The sequence below is a fragment of the Meleagris gallopavo genome, chromosome Z (assembly GCF_905368555.1).
Source record: "Meleagris gallopavo chromosome Z, MGAL_WU_HG_1.1, whole genome shotgun sequence".
NCBI lineage: Eukaryota > Metazoa > Chordata > Aves > Galliformes > Phasianidae > Meleagris > Meleagris gallopavo.
The window spans coordinates 68,148,909-68,166,992 of record NC_139435.1 but is presented as its reverse complement, the minus strand read 5'-3'; the positions used below and the strand labels follow the sequence as shown (position 1 = coordinate 68,166,992).

The following is an 18,084-nucleotide window of genomic DNA, read 5'->3' as shown; positions in this document are numbered from 1 at the left end:
AGCTGGCAGACACACAGACTGCCATTATCAGCATTCAGGCAGCTAGAGACACATCTATTACTTCTAAAGAAAATAATTTTTACTTTGTGCTGGTGTTTCTTGGCATAAATTACAATGACTTGGTTTAATACCTACTATCCTTAAAGCAGCTTCTAATGGTAAACTGATGCAGTAACACCATGCGTCTGATGCAAGGCTCCATGACATTTTAGAGACAAAACTTACCCTGAAGCCCATGCTTCCTGCACCATTACATGCCATACTCAGTATCAGTGCATACCATAGAGCTTATAGCCTACAACTACATGAGTTGGAGAGGTTGATATGCATTTCTTCTTTGCATGGTATGGGACAAAATTGCTTGCACACAAATGTAAACCTAACACATCTAAAATGACCGGCCTTTTGAGAAGGGTGACTTTTGTGGCTAAGTTGGGAGGGTGTGACTCAGAAATGACAATTCCAGGCTGCTGCACCCTGCCAAAAGTTCCCCTATGAGTGCTCAATCTGCTGAAGACTTGGGCTCTCCAAAGACAGCATAGGTGAAGGAATAGCTATTTACAAGGGTGGATAGTGATAGGATAACGGGGAATGGTTTTAAACTGAGACTGGGGAGGTTTAAGTTAGATATTAGGAGCAAGTTTTTCTCTCAGAAGGTGAAGACACACAGGACCAGGTTGCCTAGGGAGGTTGTGGATGCCCCATCCCTGGAGGCATTCAAGCCCAGGCTGGATGTCGCTCTGGGCAGCCTAGTCAAGTAGTTGGCGACCCTGCACATAGCAGGGGGTTGAAGCTAGATGATCATTGTGGTCCTTTTCAACCCATTCTGTGACTCTACAATCTTCAAGAACCAGAGATAGGAATGTGTTTTTCTCCTTCCTAGGCTGTCTATGAACAGATAGCTCTAGAAACCAAACATCTGCAGCGACTTTCTTCCTGATACGCTGTGGAAATAACATCTCGTCAGGGCACTTGCTGTTCCCTATAAAACGAAATGAAGCCCAAAGCATTGCACGTTCACTGTTTTGCACACACAGCCTGGTTAGATACTAATTTATTAAAAACTTCCTGTGTGAAGGGTGCCCCTCACAGCAGCCAAACGAGAAACGCGGGACTACAGAACCCCGCAGGACGCCATCTTGACGCTCCGTCCCGCGGCGCCTGCACAGCGGGGGGCGGTGCCACGCATGCGCAGCGCTGCGGCTGAAGCTGCGCGGGTGACTCAGGGCGCATGTGCGGCGCGATGAGGCCCGGCGGTGGGCGCGCAGGTGAGGCGGTCGCGGCGGCTGGTCGCCATGGCTTCTCGCTCGCGGAGGGAGGGCAGGTGGAGGTGCCGGACTTGGGAACCCGCCCGCACGGGGTTTGAGACCTTTCCGAAGTGAAAAATAACGCTAATTGCTGTGGAATCGGGCGGCGCGGCCCGCGGCGCGTTGCTGTTGTGAAGGGGCCGGAGGAGCGGTCTCGACAGCGCCTGGCTGTGGGAAGGCGGGGCGGCAGCTGTGTGCAGAGCCCGGGTCTGCCCGTGGGCCTTCGTGCCCTCGTGAGTGCGTTTTGGCTTTTACAGCCACTCGTGCTGGCGGTAATCTGCGTTCTGTGTATGTTGCCGTGACTTGCAAGGAAGGTGGAACTCCGTGGTGTCACACAGCGCCTTACTCGGTGCTGTTGGAGCTCTGGGGTGTGTGCTGCCGTGGGGTTTGTGTCTGAGAGACTCGAAGCTGCGTTCTGCTGGGTGATTGAGGGTTCACCTTGTACCCCAGCCGCCGGGATGGCCCCTTTTTTGTGTGCTTGCCATACGTCAGGTTTCTTACAGTGGTTGCATATTACTCATCATACTTGTGTAGTGAGTAAATGCTACTTGAGGTCTCTTTGACATAGTGTTATAAGGAAGGTACGCATATGAGCTTCCTTCTTGAATAAAGCCTATGGTGGAATCTCAGGTGAAGAAGCCAGAGCTGTCTCTTAAAATTTTATTTGGAAACAAACCAAAATGTTATAATGATGATCACTGTCCCTTTCTTTTTCCCCTGAAAACTTTATATTTTAGGTAATGTGAGCTGATTTGCAAGAGAAGAAGCAGCCATGTCAGCTCTTTGTCCACCACCATCTCCTGCAGTTGCTAAAACAGAGATCTCTATGAATGGCGAGTCACCTTTACTAGCTGCCACTTTTGCTTACTGGGACAATATCCTTGGCCCCCGTGTACGGCACATCTGGGCCCCAAAGACAGATCAGGTACTTCTCAGTGATGGTGAAATAACTTTTCTTGCTAACCACACCCTGAATGGAGAAATACTTCGGAATGCAGAAAGTGGTGCAATAGATGTGAAGTTCTTTGTCTTGGCAGAAAAAAGGGTAATTATTGTGTCATTAATCTTTGATGGAAACTGGAATGGCGACAGAAGCACATATGGACTATCGATTATACTTCCACAAAGTGAACTTGCCTTCTACCTGCCTCTTCACAGAGTATGCGTGGATAGATTAACACATATTATAAGGAAAGGAAGAATATGGATGCATAAGGTAGGTTTATTGTTCATTACTAAAAGCAGTTGTTCTAGTTGTCTTGAGCAGAGCTGTTTTGTGACACCTGTTATGTGGCAATCCATACACAAAAATTCAGAGAATGCTGACTTCTGTATAAATATAGAATTTTGAAAGTAAAATATTGTCCATATGGCATCACATTTGAGGCTAGGATTTTTAGCTTGGTGATTTGGCCTTTATAGCCACATAGTATTATTTAAGCATATACCAGGCTATTATGTTAAATTGGCTGTCTTGTGCAATTTGTCATCTCTCTGAATTTGATTTAAATCATTGCTTTTAACTGTGTTAATTGTTGTATTTAAACCAGACAGTATTACAAATTTACTATTTGAAATCAATTTTTTTCATCTTTGAATTTAATGAAGAGCATTGATGGAATTAATGTTATTCTATGTGTGTATTCAGTTCTGTTTCTTGAAAAGACTATCATCAAGGAGTTCAGCAGGAGTTAAATTGTGCAAAACTAATATTATTATTACTTCATAATACTACTAATAATTAATTATTACTACTTTTGGAATCTGAAAAAGGGAAAATTGAAATATTTTTTTCTTTTAAGAGTTGCAGCTCTTACCTTTGGGTGTATAATGGTTATTAAGAGAAAATTGTTATGTATTTTTTGTTAAAAATAAATAACATTCTAATAATAAAAACTAAAATAAAAAAAGGATCTCTGTTGTCTTCATGGGGTACAAGTTGTCTTAGAGCAGTTTGTTGCATGTCAGTTGTAATGTGTGTGGTGATGTGTAGTTTTCTGATAATGTTTGTTTCTATTCTGTTTTGAGGTCTCTAATAAACATATTTTAAACTTCCTTCTTAAGTGCTCTAATCTGAACTAATTTAGAGTCTAAAAATAAGAAGCTGACATTAAATTCTGCATTGTCATTTTCTTTTTATTACACTAACAACTTCCATTGCTTCTTGCTGTATTGCCTGATGGTGGCTGGCAGTGTCTTCCTTCATATCTACCCTTGATAACATGAGGTTTATTTTTCAGAGGAAGGGTAGGATATAAGCCTTCATTTTCAGTAGAGTAGAAACACAAATATTTCATTCCTAAAAGCTATTTTTTTGCTAAACTTTAGCTTGTATCAAAATTAGTATCTTCTGTTCTTGATTACATTGCTCCTGTTCCTCCTCTTGTCATTTAGTGTCTTCCCTACTGCCTTGTAATGTGAGTGGTCAGATAAAAGTTGTCAGTCCTTCTTAACTGCTACATGTCTTCCCCCTTTTTAGACATTGATCCATATCAATCTATTCCCACACTAGAAATGGCCTCAGGTGGCTTTGGGAATGACAAAATGTTTTCTACTAGTTGCCTCTGAAATTAGTCTTGTTATTTTTCATTCTTTTTCAGATGATCTTGAAGTAGCTAGCCAGTTAGGTCTAGCGAAGAAAGCAAAAGATTCCAAAAAAGGCACTTTAGTGTCTCTTCTATTGTCTCTTTTATTGTCCTTTTTTTTTTTTTTTTTTTTTTTGAGAAGAAAAGTAAGCCTGCATATCTGCACATGCAGTTCTAACTAGAAGATGAAAATAGGTTAAATTTACGCATGCATTGTAGAATTACAATATGGAATAAAAAACCAGGCCTAATTACTGTAATTCCTTGTTTTGAAGTAGTTCAGCAAATATGGCTATTAAAAAAATTGGAGTATCTGAAACGTACTGTGTATCTGCTCTGGCATTTCTAATAGATCCGGTGATTTTCAGTTCTCATGAGCTCTCTGCAGGGACACTCAACAGTTCCAGACAAACCTGTAGAAGAGAAGAAACCTGCTGACCTCAAAGACCAGGAAAGACATGGAATGGCATTCATTCTGGCAAAGACAAGCAACTTCAAGCAAGTTTTCTTTATGGGAATAGAAAACTTACATTTGTCTGAATTTTATGTTCTGGAATTTTATCTAATGATTATAGCAGTTACATTTCTAGAAAGAAGTGGCTAATATTTGTTCAGCCTGCTTTTCACGAAGACTGATTTTTTTGAAGCGAAGTGTCGTCATTACTGAATATGCCATAGTTCACCAGCGCTGAAGTCAAAGTGAATGTCACGATGCCCCAAAGGAATCTGCTTAGTTCCAGTATTGCCTTCCACAGAAGCTTCTTTAAGATGGTCAGGCAGGTTTTACAACTGTTTTAGGGTAATTAGCTGCAGCTCATCACCTACTCATCTATTAGGAAATTGTGCTGCTTCTCCCACCTGAGTTTGAAAGCGGATCAGTCCCAGGAGACTAGAAGTAACCACTAAAAAGACAACAATGTTTCAGCATATAGTAAAAGATGCTTTTTTTTCCTTTTGCCTACTGAATTGGTTGTGCCAGCAATTGAGGCTCAGCTGCTGATGAGTCTCTTTTGAGAACTTTGTCCAGTCTTTTGTACAGTGTATTTTGTGTAGCTTGAGGCTTTGTGTCTCCTGTACTTGGTCATAAGACAATGTTTTGAGGACCTGTCAGTGTCTCAAGATGTGGAAAAAAAAATCTTGGTATTCCTGCCTTCCCCAAACATAATCTTCCTTATTTAGGAAATCTCATTTTTTTCTTACTGTATGGGGAACCTGTATGGGGTACCTGTCTGTACCTGACCCATCTGACATAAAAATTCATAGAGTTCTGCACCACATTCTGATCATTTGGCATTTTCTCGATCTTTAATGAAGAAAATGTTAATCTTTATCATTGTCATCACACCCTCCGTTATCTGCTACTCCTGCCCAAGCATGCGAGAAGTTTGGTGGGGGTTGGAGCAGAGAACATTGATCTGTTTAAAATGAAGTCACTTCCTACTAATGTCAGCTCTGTAAAAGAAAAAGACTTGAACATCAAAAGCATGACTCCACAGGAAAGAAATTGTGCCATATGACTGTTGTGTGCATACGTTTATAACCAAGTACCAGAGCATTTATATTTAACTGCTTCTCTTGCTCAGGAGAGGCAAGAGCATTTCCAGAAGATTGTCTTGGAAGGCACGGAGAGAATGGAGGATCAGGTAAGACTGTCTGGTAGATGCATACGGCACATCACACAAAACTATTTGACTGGATCTGGTGACGGTAGAAGTTGGTGCTGCTCCTTATTTCTGAGATCCAAGAAGATACTTTGGACTGACTGGTGACTTGACAAGCACAAAATACATTCTGAAGACAGGATGATGGAAGCTGTGAAAAAGATGAAGGAATATACATTTTCATCACTTTGTGGGTGAAGTGGAAATCTGTGAAGAATGTTAAATTTCAGAAAGGGGAAGTCATTTACTTGAACTTGAAGCTTTGTAAAGGTAGTAGCTTCCTTAGGTATATGCTCTCCTTGTATAAAGGTTGTTACCTTTTCAAGTGACAGAGATGCACACAATATGTCATGTTGGAATGTTGTAGTAGGATTAGTGTATGATCTGAAACGAAATGTGGAATTGTGGCTTCAGTTTTCTTGTGAAAGATGACATAATTTTGTATGTTAATAACCAATAGCCTGGTTTTGTTTTCCTTCCGTTGTTGCTGTAAGACTTTGGATCTATAATGTTTAACAATAATTGCATGTGGTATGGTACACTCAAATTATCTTATTCCAAATACGTCCTGTGTAGTCCAAACAAACTGACCAGCAAAACACACTAGAAACGTATTTTAGACATGATGTTGAAAAGTGAAATGCGTGCTTCGAGTTCACAATTGATAGTGAGCAATGCCAAAGAAGTTTGTGGATCAGTTGACACTGATAACTACACTTTCAGACAATAGGAAGTTAAATATGTTTTGCATGTTCAGGTTGTTAGTAACTTCTTATAATGCACTTCAAGTGTTTTATTTACTGCGCAGGGCCAGAGCATCATTCCAATGCTAACAGGAGAAGTTATTCCTGTAATGGAGCTCCTTTCATCTATGAAATCGCACAGTGTTCCAGAAGAAATAGATGTAAGTCCCTATTTTCTTTGCATTCTGAATTAGAAAATGACTTCGCCAATATAATTTGGTATTCTCTTTGGAAGAAAAATAAACATGTCATAAATTTCTGTACCCTTCGAGTTATCCCCACTGCTCTAGGGAATGGCATAACAGTTTTAGTTTGATGAATAGTACTTGCAGCATTTTTAATAGGTAGAGGTATGGGCTATCTGGAATGACACTCTTCCTAATGAAGAGTGGCGTGGAAAGGTGGTTTAATTCAAAACAGAATGAATGGAGAGGCATTCACCTTTTAATGTTGGTATCTGTTTGGTGTGGTTTAGTGTTCATGTGGAAGAAGTAGAAATGATGTCACATGAGCTTGGTTAGAATATCCCGGACAAGGCTTTAGGAAAAAAACACTGAGAGGAACCTGCATCGTTGGTGAAAAAAAGTTTAAAAATTAAATTGCTTCATTGTTTTCAAAATGCTTTGGCCAAAGTCAGAAGACCTTTTTAAAACTGCTTTTCTGGCAGTCTTACAACTTAGCTTAAGTAGATCTAAACAGTCCTCTCCTAACAGAATCAAAAATCACTTAATTATGAGGTGTACATCTTTTTCTAACCTTTGTTTTTATTTCTCTGGTTTTCAGATCAGTGACACAGTACTGAACGACGATGACATTGGGGATAGTTGTCACGAAGGCTTTCTCCTCAAGTATGAATTTCAGTTTTGATTTATGCCATACTGAAATGGATTAAACTTACGTGTATATATACAAATCTGTATTGGCATATGAAGAGGTATTAGATATTTGACTTTTTGAGATTTTAGTCCACAAAATGCTATAGAAGTTGTTTTCTTCTTAAAAGAATGGCTCTGGGCTAACAGCTGCAGCTGCCTTACCGTTGTCACAGGGTCATTTGCTTGAAGTAGAATCCATATGAAAGACAGTTTTTCTTTGATATCTAAAGTCTGTGAGTGTATAAGTCGTAGGCTTAGGTTTTTATAAAATCCACCTCCCCCCCAAAACAAACAAACAAACAAAAAAAAGACAAAAAAAAAAAAAAAAACAACAACAACCCAGAATTGTGTTTAATTGATAGTATGGTCTGTAGAGCACTTTTTATTGAATTATGCTCCCCCTCTCCCCCCCAATTGTTTTTAATGTGTAACTAGAAGAACTTGCACTTCAGAGCAACTTGGTCTCTTCTTTTGGAAGAGTGTTCATATAGTTTTTATACGCCATTGAATAAAAATTAGGATTGGATTAGGCTAAGTGAACTGTCATATTAGCAAACTAGCCTGTAAAATATAGTCATGCTTTTATATTAATTTCCAAATGAAACAAACATCTGTTTCTACCTGTAAGGAGGAAATCATGTGGCCTTAGTCTAATCCTTTAAAATAAAATTGGTAAGATAAGTTAGTATTAGGTCCAGTATAAAGTCCACGTCTAAGATTTCACAGTCTAAACGTAGCTGTTATAGTCCTTATAAATTAGAGGTGTTCATTACAACAGGTTAATCACCTCACAAAGCCTCCTTTAATAAGATAGGGTCCATCTACTTACAGGTATGGGAGAAAGCTTTCTAATTGTATCTAGATTTTGGATTTTGTAACACAGATAGTAACAGTTTTTGTTAGCTCTGTAGGTGGTGTTGGGTGATTCTGGCTGGCAATCTTTCTATTCACCAAAGTGAAAATACAGATGCTGCCAAAGTTTTGGATTTCAGCATATGTGAGGGCCATAGTATAAGCCTGCAGTTATATTAGCAGCTCTTAATTATTCTTGTTAAAATGATAAGGGCTTTATTTGAAAAGTCTGATTAAATGTATTGACCCACATTTATTTTATTTGCAGTGCAATTAGTTCACATCTGCAGACCTGTGGTTGTTCTGTAGTTGTAGGAAGCAGCGCGGAAAAAGTTAATAAGGTAATATACTTTCTAATAAATGAATTTTAAATGCTGATTATCAGCAGTGTTAGCATATTATTTCTAACAAGGTTTGTGCATAAGCATACTTGCAGTAGGAAGAGAGAATGTTTTTGTTTGGTTATCTTACGTTGATAATTCTACCTAAAAATTCCCTTGTCAATTGTATTCTGGAGACTATAAGAGAACGAGTGAATGTAATTTAATTGATGCTGCACGTGAGTGAGGAGTAAGTGACTCTTAACTTCTAAAATAATTTTGCTACCTAAAATGTACATTCTGAACAGGTAGCAGCTGATTCACTGAGTTTAGCAAAGTCAGCAGGTATTGTATAATAAATTATCTGCATAATTTCGCTTGTTCTGGGGAAGAAACGTGCTTCATTGTAATGAAAGAAATGCTTGTGCTTCGTGGAACTTCAAAGCTGTTGTGTCCATAGTCATACACACATTAAAACAGGCAAGCTCACTGGAATCTTAAACCATTACTATCAGTTCCAGCATTTTTGTCTTCATATTTGTATTTGTGTTGACTCTTCATCTGCCGTCTGTTTAAATCCTAATAGGTAAATATCTGTACAGTTTAACTGGTACGTAGTAGATTAGGTTTGACTCAGAAGACCTTCCAGAGAAATCAGAGAGTACAAACCCTAAAAGCTGAGGACAATAACAACAAAAGAAACTTGCTGAAACGCGTGTAGAATTTATCTACAGAGATGATACACAGGAGATTTCAAATTTAGAGACAATAAAGCAGCATTAGCTGTACCTCTGAATGGACAAATGTGAAATGTGTAGGTATCACTATGATCTATGTAGGGAAAAAAAAGATCACTCTTGAAAGCAGTCATTCCAGAATAGGAGAATAATTACATTTTTCTGGTAGACATGCTTTTTCCTATGTTGTTATTGTTCTCAACTCTCTTGTAAGTCTGTTATCAAATATTTAATTTGAACCAACTTGAAATTATAACCTTATCTGCTCTTTCTCTAATGCTTATGTATATATGGAGAGTTTCTTGGTGTTTACTTTAAGTTTACTGAGTATGTGAAAGAAAAAACAAGTGAAGATGTTTTCCTTATGTAAAATTCTTCAGGTACTTTTTTTGTACACAGCTTTTTGATTATACCAAACTGATACTGTCATAGAAATTGAAATCAGTTGCTGGAGGAGATACTCTTCTGTTTACAGTTCATTGAAATATTTCTTAGCATATTTCTTTACAGGTTACTAGTCTGTGTTTTGTTCAGAAAGGTTTGCCTTTTAATTAGGCTAAAAGATAACCATCTCCTCTAATAAAACCACTGAAGTCAGTTTTCAGTTAGGATATTCGGAGGCAAATTGTGAAGAAATAATTATTTTCTTAGAGAATGTACTTCACAAAATCAATTCCCTCTCTTTGTTCATAGCTGAGTCCTTTAATAAAACTCTTTGACTCTGAATACCCCTCCACTGTGAATGAGAAAAGGGATTTTATAAAATCTTCTGGTATTAAGCACCACTGCAAATAATAAGTACACTAGTACTGTGTGAGAGTAAAGCTCTTTGTAGATATGTAGCCTGGTAAGTTTTCAATTTCCACAGGTGCCTCTGGGCAATGTGGTATCAGTAGTTCCACACTTGAAGACCATAACAATGCTACTGTCAGGGTACATGTGGAGAAGCAGTACATCCAGGTAACTATATTTTTTTGATAGGAAATCTTTCTGCATATTGACCTTTTCTGTCTGATTTTGCTTTATTGTAATACTATAGTAACTGAGTTCTAGTTTATTCAGTGAGATTCAAAACTCTCTTTGAGAAAGAAACTTATTTTTTAATTTTTGAAATCTGTGTTTTTATTATATTTGTATTACTTCAATGTCAAATGAAAATTAAGAACACTGAGCCTGTTAAGTATATATTCATTATATTATACATATGTAATAATATACTATGTATTTTACAGTATCTAGGGCTCTTTGCTGCAGGAAAACATGTCTTGTTAAAAGATTTTTGGAAACTTTCAGCATCTTTAGTAGTCTTGTGACTTGAAAATAAGCAGCTTTATAATAAGATGCTTTATAAAAATGTGGAGAAGTAATGCATTGTTTGATGTGCTTTTGGCAGTGCTGATTAAGCACCTCTGATCAAATAAACAATATATGCTGATGGTCAATTAAAAATAACTGTGGGCAACAAGAGAACCAGAGAAAAGAAAATTCTGTTCTTATGTAAAGTCAGCTAACAGTTATTAGCACACTTTGTTTCAGAGATGTAGATTTTGCACATTGCTAAGATAGCATAATAATTAATAAGGAGGCTTCAAGATCTGAATGATGATTAATGTGTATATTGATAAGCTGGCTGCTTTGGGAGAAAAAAGACTGTGGAAAAATGTGAGTCTCATGATCTATCCAGAGCAAATTTCATACATTTTACACAGATCCTTATCAGTAGTGTGCTCATTGTGTTATGGTGCTGTGTTGTTCCAAAATAATTACTTTCTTAATGGTATACCTTAGCTTTCGTTAAAGCAAAACAAACAAACAAACACCTACTGCTTCTTGCATTCATCAAAACATGTGTGTTTGACTATGTGAGAAATATGTGCTTGTGTTTGGAGATGATTGCTTGCAGCTGTTGCAGTGTAGGAGCTTGAAATAATTAAGTGTCTTTGTTGCTTTTAATGGAGAGTTTGAGGAAATTAATTAGGAAATAAGTGTGGATGCTTATAAAATTGAATGTGCCTTATTGGAGACAATAGCTGACATTCCAATGGGGAGTGAATAAAATGAATGGCTAAAAAGCCTAGGGAATAATTACAGTAACTCATGTTTTTGTAATAGGAAGAAGCATTGGAAGACAAGTTATTTCTTCTGTGTAGCTGGCTAAAAAAAAGTTGCCAAAAGTTTAGGTTTTCTTCTTCATTTGGCAGGAAGTTGGATTTCCATCTTCTGCATCTTAATTATTTAAACATGTAACCATTCTCTGATGTCACTCAAGTTTTGTCTTTTCTAATCAACACGTTTAAGTCAGAAATTGCATGTGAAGATCAGTTAAATCCTGGAATTTTCTTTTTTTTCAAAACTGTTCTTTGCAATGCAGATTGTGAGAACGCTGTGCCTGTTCCTTACCCCGTCAGAGCGGAAATGTTCCAGACTCTGTAGAAGTGAGTCTTCTTTCAAATATGAGTCAGGGCTTTTTGTTCAAGGTTTACTCAAAGTAAGTATACTTAGGAGAGTTATATTTCACCGTGGTTTAAGAACGTTCTTGAGTGCATGTGTGCACATACATATATGCAAATTTATACACACATTCATGTTTGAAGAAATTTGTAATCTTCCCTTGTGTTCTTCTTGATGCCTGTGAGTATTTGATGTTACAATTGCTAGCCAGTCTTTTTTATGACCCAACGATTTCTTTTGTTGTGTATTGTTTAGAATCATTCCTATTCTTCAAGGTATGACAGTAGCAGTCTTTTGCCTACTTGGGACTAGAGTCCCAGAAAGGATACAAAACCAGAAGAGAACTGTCCTATGTCAGTACTATAGTTTCCAAGTATTTTAAAAGAGCTATAGCACTTATTGAGGATAAATAGAAAAATAATGTTTCTTGCTCTAAAGAGCAGTCTAAACTTGACAAATAAATATAATACTGTCATGCTAATGAGTTCAGGAACCAGATGATGCAGTGTAATACACAGGCTACCTCAAGACTTACTTTCACTGTTGCATTAATGGAATTGTGCAGTGTTAAGGATATTTTACTGACTACTACTACTGTTCCTCTCAAACAAAATATGTGTAAGAGATGGAATTTAAGAGATTGGCTTGATATTTTCTTATTGTCCAATATAGCTTTTAGAAAAAAATTAAAAACAACTTTTTTTCCCCCAAAAAAACAGGATGCAACAGGAAGTTTTGTGTTGCCCTTCCGTCAAGTAATGTATGCTCCATACCCTACTACACATATAGATGTAGATGTCAATACAGTGAAGCAGATGCCCCCTTGTCATGAACACATCTACAACCAACGACGGTATATGAGGTCTGAGCTGACAGCATTTTGGAGAGCTAATTCAGATGAGGAAATGTCTCAAGATCCTATTATCCACACAGATGAGAGTTTCACACCTGATTTGTATGTACTCTTCTCCCACATTTCTTAAAGTTGCTCAATTTGAGATGAGATAGGAAAGTGTACTTTCTAATACAGTACAGGAGAATGTTTTGCTTCTAAGAAGCAATTGGTAATTGAATTTGTTTTGCAGAATTTATCAGTTCTGTCAGTCATTTTGTTGCATTAAGTGTTGCTGAAATTCTGTGATATTTCTGATGGTATTATGTTAATATTACTGCCTGTTTTAAATAGGGATATGCCAGAGCTAAGTGTATTTGATAAAGCTGAATGGCTTTTCTGGGTTTAGCTTATTTCTCCTGAAAGTGCTACCTTTCATAACAGGATTATAATTCACTAAAATTTTTAATGCACTTTGCATTTCTGCCAGATTGTAAAATGTAATGTTATTACAGTACACAATTGCTGGATATTTACTGTCTTTTCATGGCATTATCATGTGTTTGTTTCCCTTTTTTTTTCTTTAGAAATGTTTTTCAAGATATCCTGCATCGAGACACATTAGTAAAAGCCTTCCTGGATCAGGTACTAATTGCTTTTTTAGAAAGAACAAGAGCTAGAGAACAGTGCTTTGACATCTGGTAACAATTTATCATGGTGTTGATTTAACTTTTGCTGTTATGGTACCTCTTTCTTCAAGCAATTGTAGTTATCCCAATTGACACTGTGATGGTTTTCTGCATACTGCAGAAGGCAACAAGAGCTGACCATTTGAAATGTAGGTCTGGTGATACACACAGTGATTAAAAAAAAGCTTTCATGTAATTTGTGGTATTAGTATAATACTGAAACTCCTTATTGTGTATGAAAACCAAAGCATATTTTCTATTATTGCGCAGCAGTGTTTACGCTATTGAAAAAAAAAACAATACCTACCAGATTGAGATTCATTTCAAACCATTTTTAAAGTGAAAATAATACTTCATCCAAATAGAATTGTAATACAGATTAATTTATTGCATCTGAACAACAAGCAAAGTAAGAATGAATCTTCAGTGTGTCTATAAATCTGCTGCTAATGTGCTTACTGTAGTGTTATTAGGGATGTGTTATATGTGTTTGCACTGCTTCTTTTTATTCTACATTCTTAAAGTGATTCTTGAATTTCTACATCTAGCTAATTTTCTCATATAATTTTTAACAGATCTTTCATCTGAAACCTGGCTTGTCTCTAAGGAGTACATTCCTTGCTCAGTTCCTGCTAGTCCTTCACAGAAAGGCTTTAACTTTAATAAAATACATAGAGGATGACACGTAAGTGAACAGATAATAGAAAGCAGGCTTCGAGAGACTTACTTTGCTCTTTCGTACAAAGCTTTTTTTTATTTTCTTGCAGGCAGAAAGGAAAAAAACCTTTTAAATCTCTTCGTAGCTTGAAGATAGATCTCGACCTAACAGCAGAGGGCGATCTTAACATAATAATGGCTTTGGCTGAGAAGATTAAACCTGGTCTGCATTCCTTCATCTTTGGGAGGCCATTCTACATCAGTGTGCAAGAGCGTGATATGCTAATGACGTTTTAAAATTCTCCACTGTTAATATTGCACGGCACTGAGAGCAATCTGTCAGTGTGAGCACCAGGCTTGTGACAATCGTTGACCTGATTTACAATGGATCAGTAGAAACAGAGTAGCGGTGCAGTCTGTCTGAAGCAGTCTTGTTAAGGGGAATATCAACATAGCTAGGTGAGCGTGATTGAGATGAATCCGTTTTTTCTGTGTGCTTTTTCAGTAGTAAAAGTAAACATGATCGGAAGTTCCTTTGCTGTATGGGCTCACTAGGTAAATTTGAACATGTTTTGGTTAAAGGAAGGCGTTGTCGTTTTCTTTCCCCACAAATTTCTTTCAGGTGTGTCAGTTTTCCCCTGTTCAGTACAGAGCCAGTATTTTTAGTGTTTCCGTAAAAAAACAACGGATACGTCCTCTCTAATCGGGGAGGATCAGGAGATTTAAAGAGTTTTTTAAAGCATTCTTTTGTATATGATACAATTCTGAAATATGCCTTCCTTTATCTCCATTTAAAACACGACTTACTCCTTCATTAGGACTTTTGGAGGTCAGGAACTTGGTTTTCCGCTTCTAGTTGTTTGGGGTTTTTTTTCGATTTGTTGTTTGTTTGTTTGTTTGTTAAATGTACTCTACAGTGCTGTTTCTGCGAGCAATGTGTTGGCTATTAGCAGCATAAATAGTAGCACCCTGCACGTTGGAATTGGGTCATTACTTAAGCAGCTTTCTGCATGTAAATGCCAACTAGGATATTCTGTCACAGGCTGTTGAGCCATCCTGCGGTTGAGTGTTCAGTGATCCAGCATAATTGAGCTCTTTCAGAGCACAAAGCAGAAAACTTTGTGTCATTCAACAACGGTTATCAGTCTTTGTGTCTAAACTGCTGCGGCTGCTTTGTCTATTGGCAGTTAGAATAAGGTTCAGATTAAAGTATTAGGCCTTTCCCTAATTTCCCTAAGAACGACAGGATGATAGCCACGCTGGAAGATAAAAACTAATTCTTTTTACACTGCGATTAATATATTTATTAATCCTGATAAAGAGATCAGCACAGCTTTAAGCTTGCATGATTAGCATTTTACTAAGTGAATTCAAGCCAATAATCTTGCCAATCTTACTGGTTCATAGTCAGCAAATATTCAGCTTTGCTTTGCTTGAAAATAAAAAATATAGAACCGGGAAAGTTGCAGTGTCAAATTAACCAGACCTATTCTTTTACAGTTTGGGCAAGTTTGTTGTGTTATTTTGAGAATCTGCGCTGCTTGGTGATATATTTGTTTCTGGACAAAGCAGAAATGTACTTGTTTCATGTTTTAGTGTAACCGCATAGCTCTTTATTCATTGTAAAGGAGCTACGTGTGTGATTTGAGAAGGTGCTGTTGCCTTATTGCTTATAATTGTTTGTAACATTCCTTACTGTAACAGAAATATATTTCTGTTTTCAGGATAGCTGTCCAGCATCTCTTTTTTATGAGTTAGTTAGTAACTCAGGTTTTCAATTTTTCCTGAAATATCCAGTATTCATTTCTTGAAAGGAAAGCTGACTTTTTGTTTGTTTGTTTCTATATGCCTTTTTGTTTCCTGAAAAAGAAAAATTTACAACTAAATACTTAAAGCTTTAAAAGAATTCAGCCACAGCCTGGTGCCATTTTCTGTGAATAAAAATCAGCTGTGCTATGTTACCTTGGTTACAGCACGTGGCCCTTTTTGTGTATGTTGGACTCCTGCAATACGAGCTCAGCTTTTCACCCAAAGAACTTAACAGAAATATGATGATTTCAGTTATTTGTACTGACGTTCTTTTTGCTTTACTAACACTGTTATTTCCCTTTGCGTTTTCAGCCAGTTTATCCATTATAAAAGAGGCTGATTGATGAGTTTTTACTGTGTTCCCTAAGCTTGTGAAAAATAGTGTCATGAACTCTTCTCAAAATTCTAATACAGAAGTTGTGTTTGAAGACTAAAGAGCTTCAAGTGTGCTGCTGAATTTAATCAGTGTCACAGGCATTGGAAACTTCACACCAGCACTGCTAACAGTAGAACTCTGTCGCATTATGGAATATGCTGCCACTTTGAAATGACTAAAAGCTGGAAATATATCAGTTGCTACCTTTATTGTACAACTGTCACTAGTGCAGAATGTATAGTGAAGTAAGTTATTTAATGCATCTGCATGCTGTGTTGTAAATCTTGCTCAGGAAAAATACTATTCTAGTAAAATTTATGCCAATTTTTTATTTTAATTTCTGCTGTGTTTTTTTTTTTTAATAGAATGTATCTGATGGGATCATGATTATTTATCATTTGAAATAAAGAAGAATCCTTTTTTTTGTTAAAATAAAAACGCCTGTATTCTGAGATGGCGAGATACATCTCTCACTGACAGTCAGTCATATGTTGCTAACTTGGTGTCTGACAGTACTGCTTTTAAAATGACAAGCTTCTAAAAGTCTCCAAATTTTGTTTCTCTGTTTCTGTTAAGGAGTCATTAATTTCCACCAGAGTGACTTAGTGGGCCTCTGTTGTCCATAAGTAAGAATTTAGCCTCAAATTTTGAAAAGTTTTAATCCTTAATATCTTAATATCTTAACATTTGTGTGTTTTTAGTTCACTTGTATCAGTGACTAAATCAGCGAATATTTTTTGTCAGTGTTCTGATTCCTTACACCCTACAGCAACTTTCTGGTTCCGATTGGATTTCCAGGGAAATAGACCTTTAGAGAATTTTTATTGTCATGTTCTTCTCTGATCCTAATTCCTGTTGCTTGTAGACTTATAAAGGGCCACTGGAAAGAGAAATTTCTACCTTTTTTTTTTTTTTTTTTTTTGGAAGGAAATTCAGCAACAACTGTTCCCACCTTCTAGGTGTTCACATACTTTGTAGAGGAGGTGAAGGAAGGTCTCTGACGGCTGGAAAAGTGACAATTTTTTCTGGGTCAGTTGTAGGTTGCTCAGTTTTGCTCAGGTGTCTGGGGATATCATGGTATGTGTCCTCCTAGAGCAGCTGTCTGATCCTATGGAACACCAGGGGCCTATCCTTTTCAACATCCCCATGCTTTGCCCAGAGAGATGATTTACTGCACCTTGTCAAATTTGAGGTGACTACAAACTAGAGGAGACCAGAGTGACCTGGGCTGGTGGGAGGAAAGCACAGGGATCCCCATGCCACTGGGCAGGACCATTGTGCAGTCCTGAGCAGGCAGAGTCCCAGCAGCAGTGCCAGTGGGACTGTGGCAGCTCTGGAAGCAGGCCCTGGGCCTCGTGCAACAAGCTGAGCAGGGATAGAGGCTGCAGTGAAGGGAAAGCTTTCCCCATCTGGAGAGTAGGGCCCATGGGAGGTGATGTTATCTCCCTCCTTGTAGGGTTTCCAGCCTGTATAATCAATGGATATACAGATGGTATGGTATATGCAGGAGTTTGGCTGATGTAGTTGTTATATTGGCTTAAGGAAAGAAAGTCACTCACCCTGTCCTGGGCTCACGAAATAGACTCCAGTGGAGCAGATCTCCAGAGAGATCCTTCCCCACTGGCAGTCAACTCTTAAATGGGTCTAGGAGAGATGGGGCCAGGCTCTACTCCTTCCTGCAGCACAGGTGAATTGCCTTCACCTGTGCTCCCGTGGCTGACTCATTGCTCGCCTCAGGTGATTAATCAGAGGTTCAGGCCATGATTCAGCAGCCCCATACACAGCCCTCGTAGGATAAAGCCCTGACCCACATTTGAACCTACTGTGGATGTGAATGGGCTGGATTGGAGGCTTCTTGATGTCCCTGCTGCTCCAAATTGTTGTGTGGTGCTATGGTCCTGCAGAAAGGTAACAGTCAACTGGAATGACTGATGTGGGCAGCAATTGGAGGCTGGTGGTTTCAGCCCTCTGCTCAAACCAGAAAAATTTCCATCAAAGCTGTTCATAGTATACCAGTTTTGAGTGTCTCCAACATTGCTGGTAAATATGGGGCTAAACAAGCTACTCTGGGAACATGGATGTGTGGAAATTTGAAGGTGGCCCTGAATTCACCAATGGAACTGCTGGAACTCAAATATATGAACCAAAAAGAAGAAGAGGTATCAGAAGCACAGTATCCTTTGGGTCTAA

The 18,084-nt window shown here is 38.0% G+C and overlaps 1 protein-coding gene across 3 annotated transcripts; it reads left to right on the top strand.

Moving 5' to 3' along the window:
• The first annotated feature begins 1,135 nt into the window (after window positions 1-1,135).
• Window positions 1,136-16,231, top strand: C9orf72 (C9orf72-SMCR8 complex subunit). 3 transcript variants are annotated; one of them, XM_085213427.1, is made up of 11 exons: window positions 1,136-1,268; window positions 2,045-2,523; window positions 5,476-5,535; window positions 6,362-6,457; window positions 7,080-7,144; window positions 8,292-8,364; window positions 11,452-11,568; window positions 12,251-12,486; window positions 12,951-13,008; window positions 13,628-13,737; window positions 13,820-16,231. In XM_085213427.1, the coding sequence occupies exons 2-11, from the start codon at window positions 2,080-2,082 to the stop codon at window positions 14,004-14,006; spliced, it is 1,446 nt and encodes a 481-aa protein (XP_085069553.1). In that variant the 5' UTR covers window positions 1,136-1,268; window positions 2,045-2,079; the 3' UTR covers window positions 14,007-16,231. The 3 variants fall into 3 exon arrangements, with proteins under 3 accessions (XP_085069553.1, XP_085069555.1, XP_085069554.1); XM_085213428.1 differs by lacking the exon at window positions 1,136-1,268 and adding an exon at window positions 1,275-1,540; XM_085213429.1 differs by lacking the exon at window positions 5,476-5,535.
• The last annotated feature ends 1,853 nt before the right edge of the window (window positions 16,232-18,084 follow it).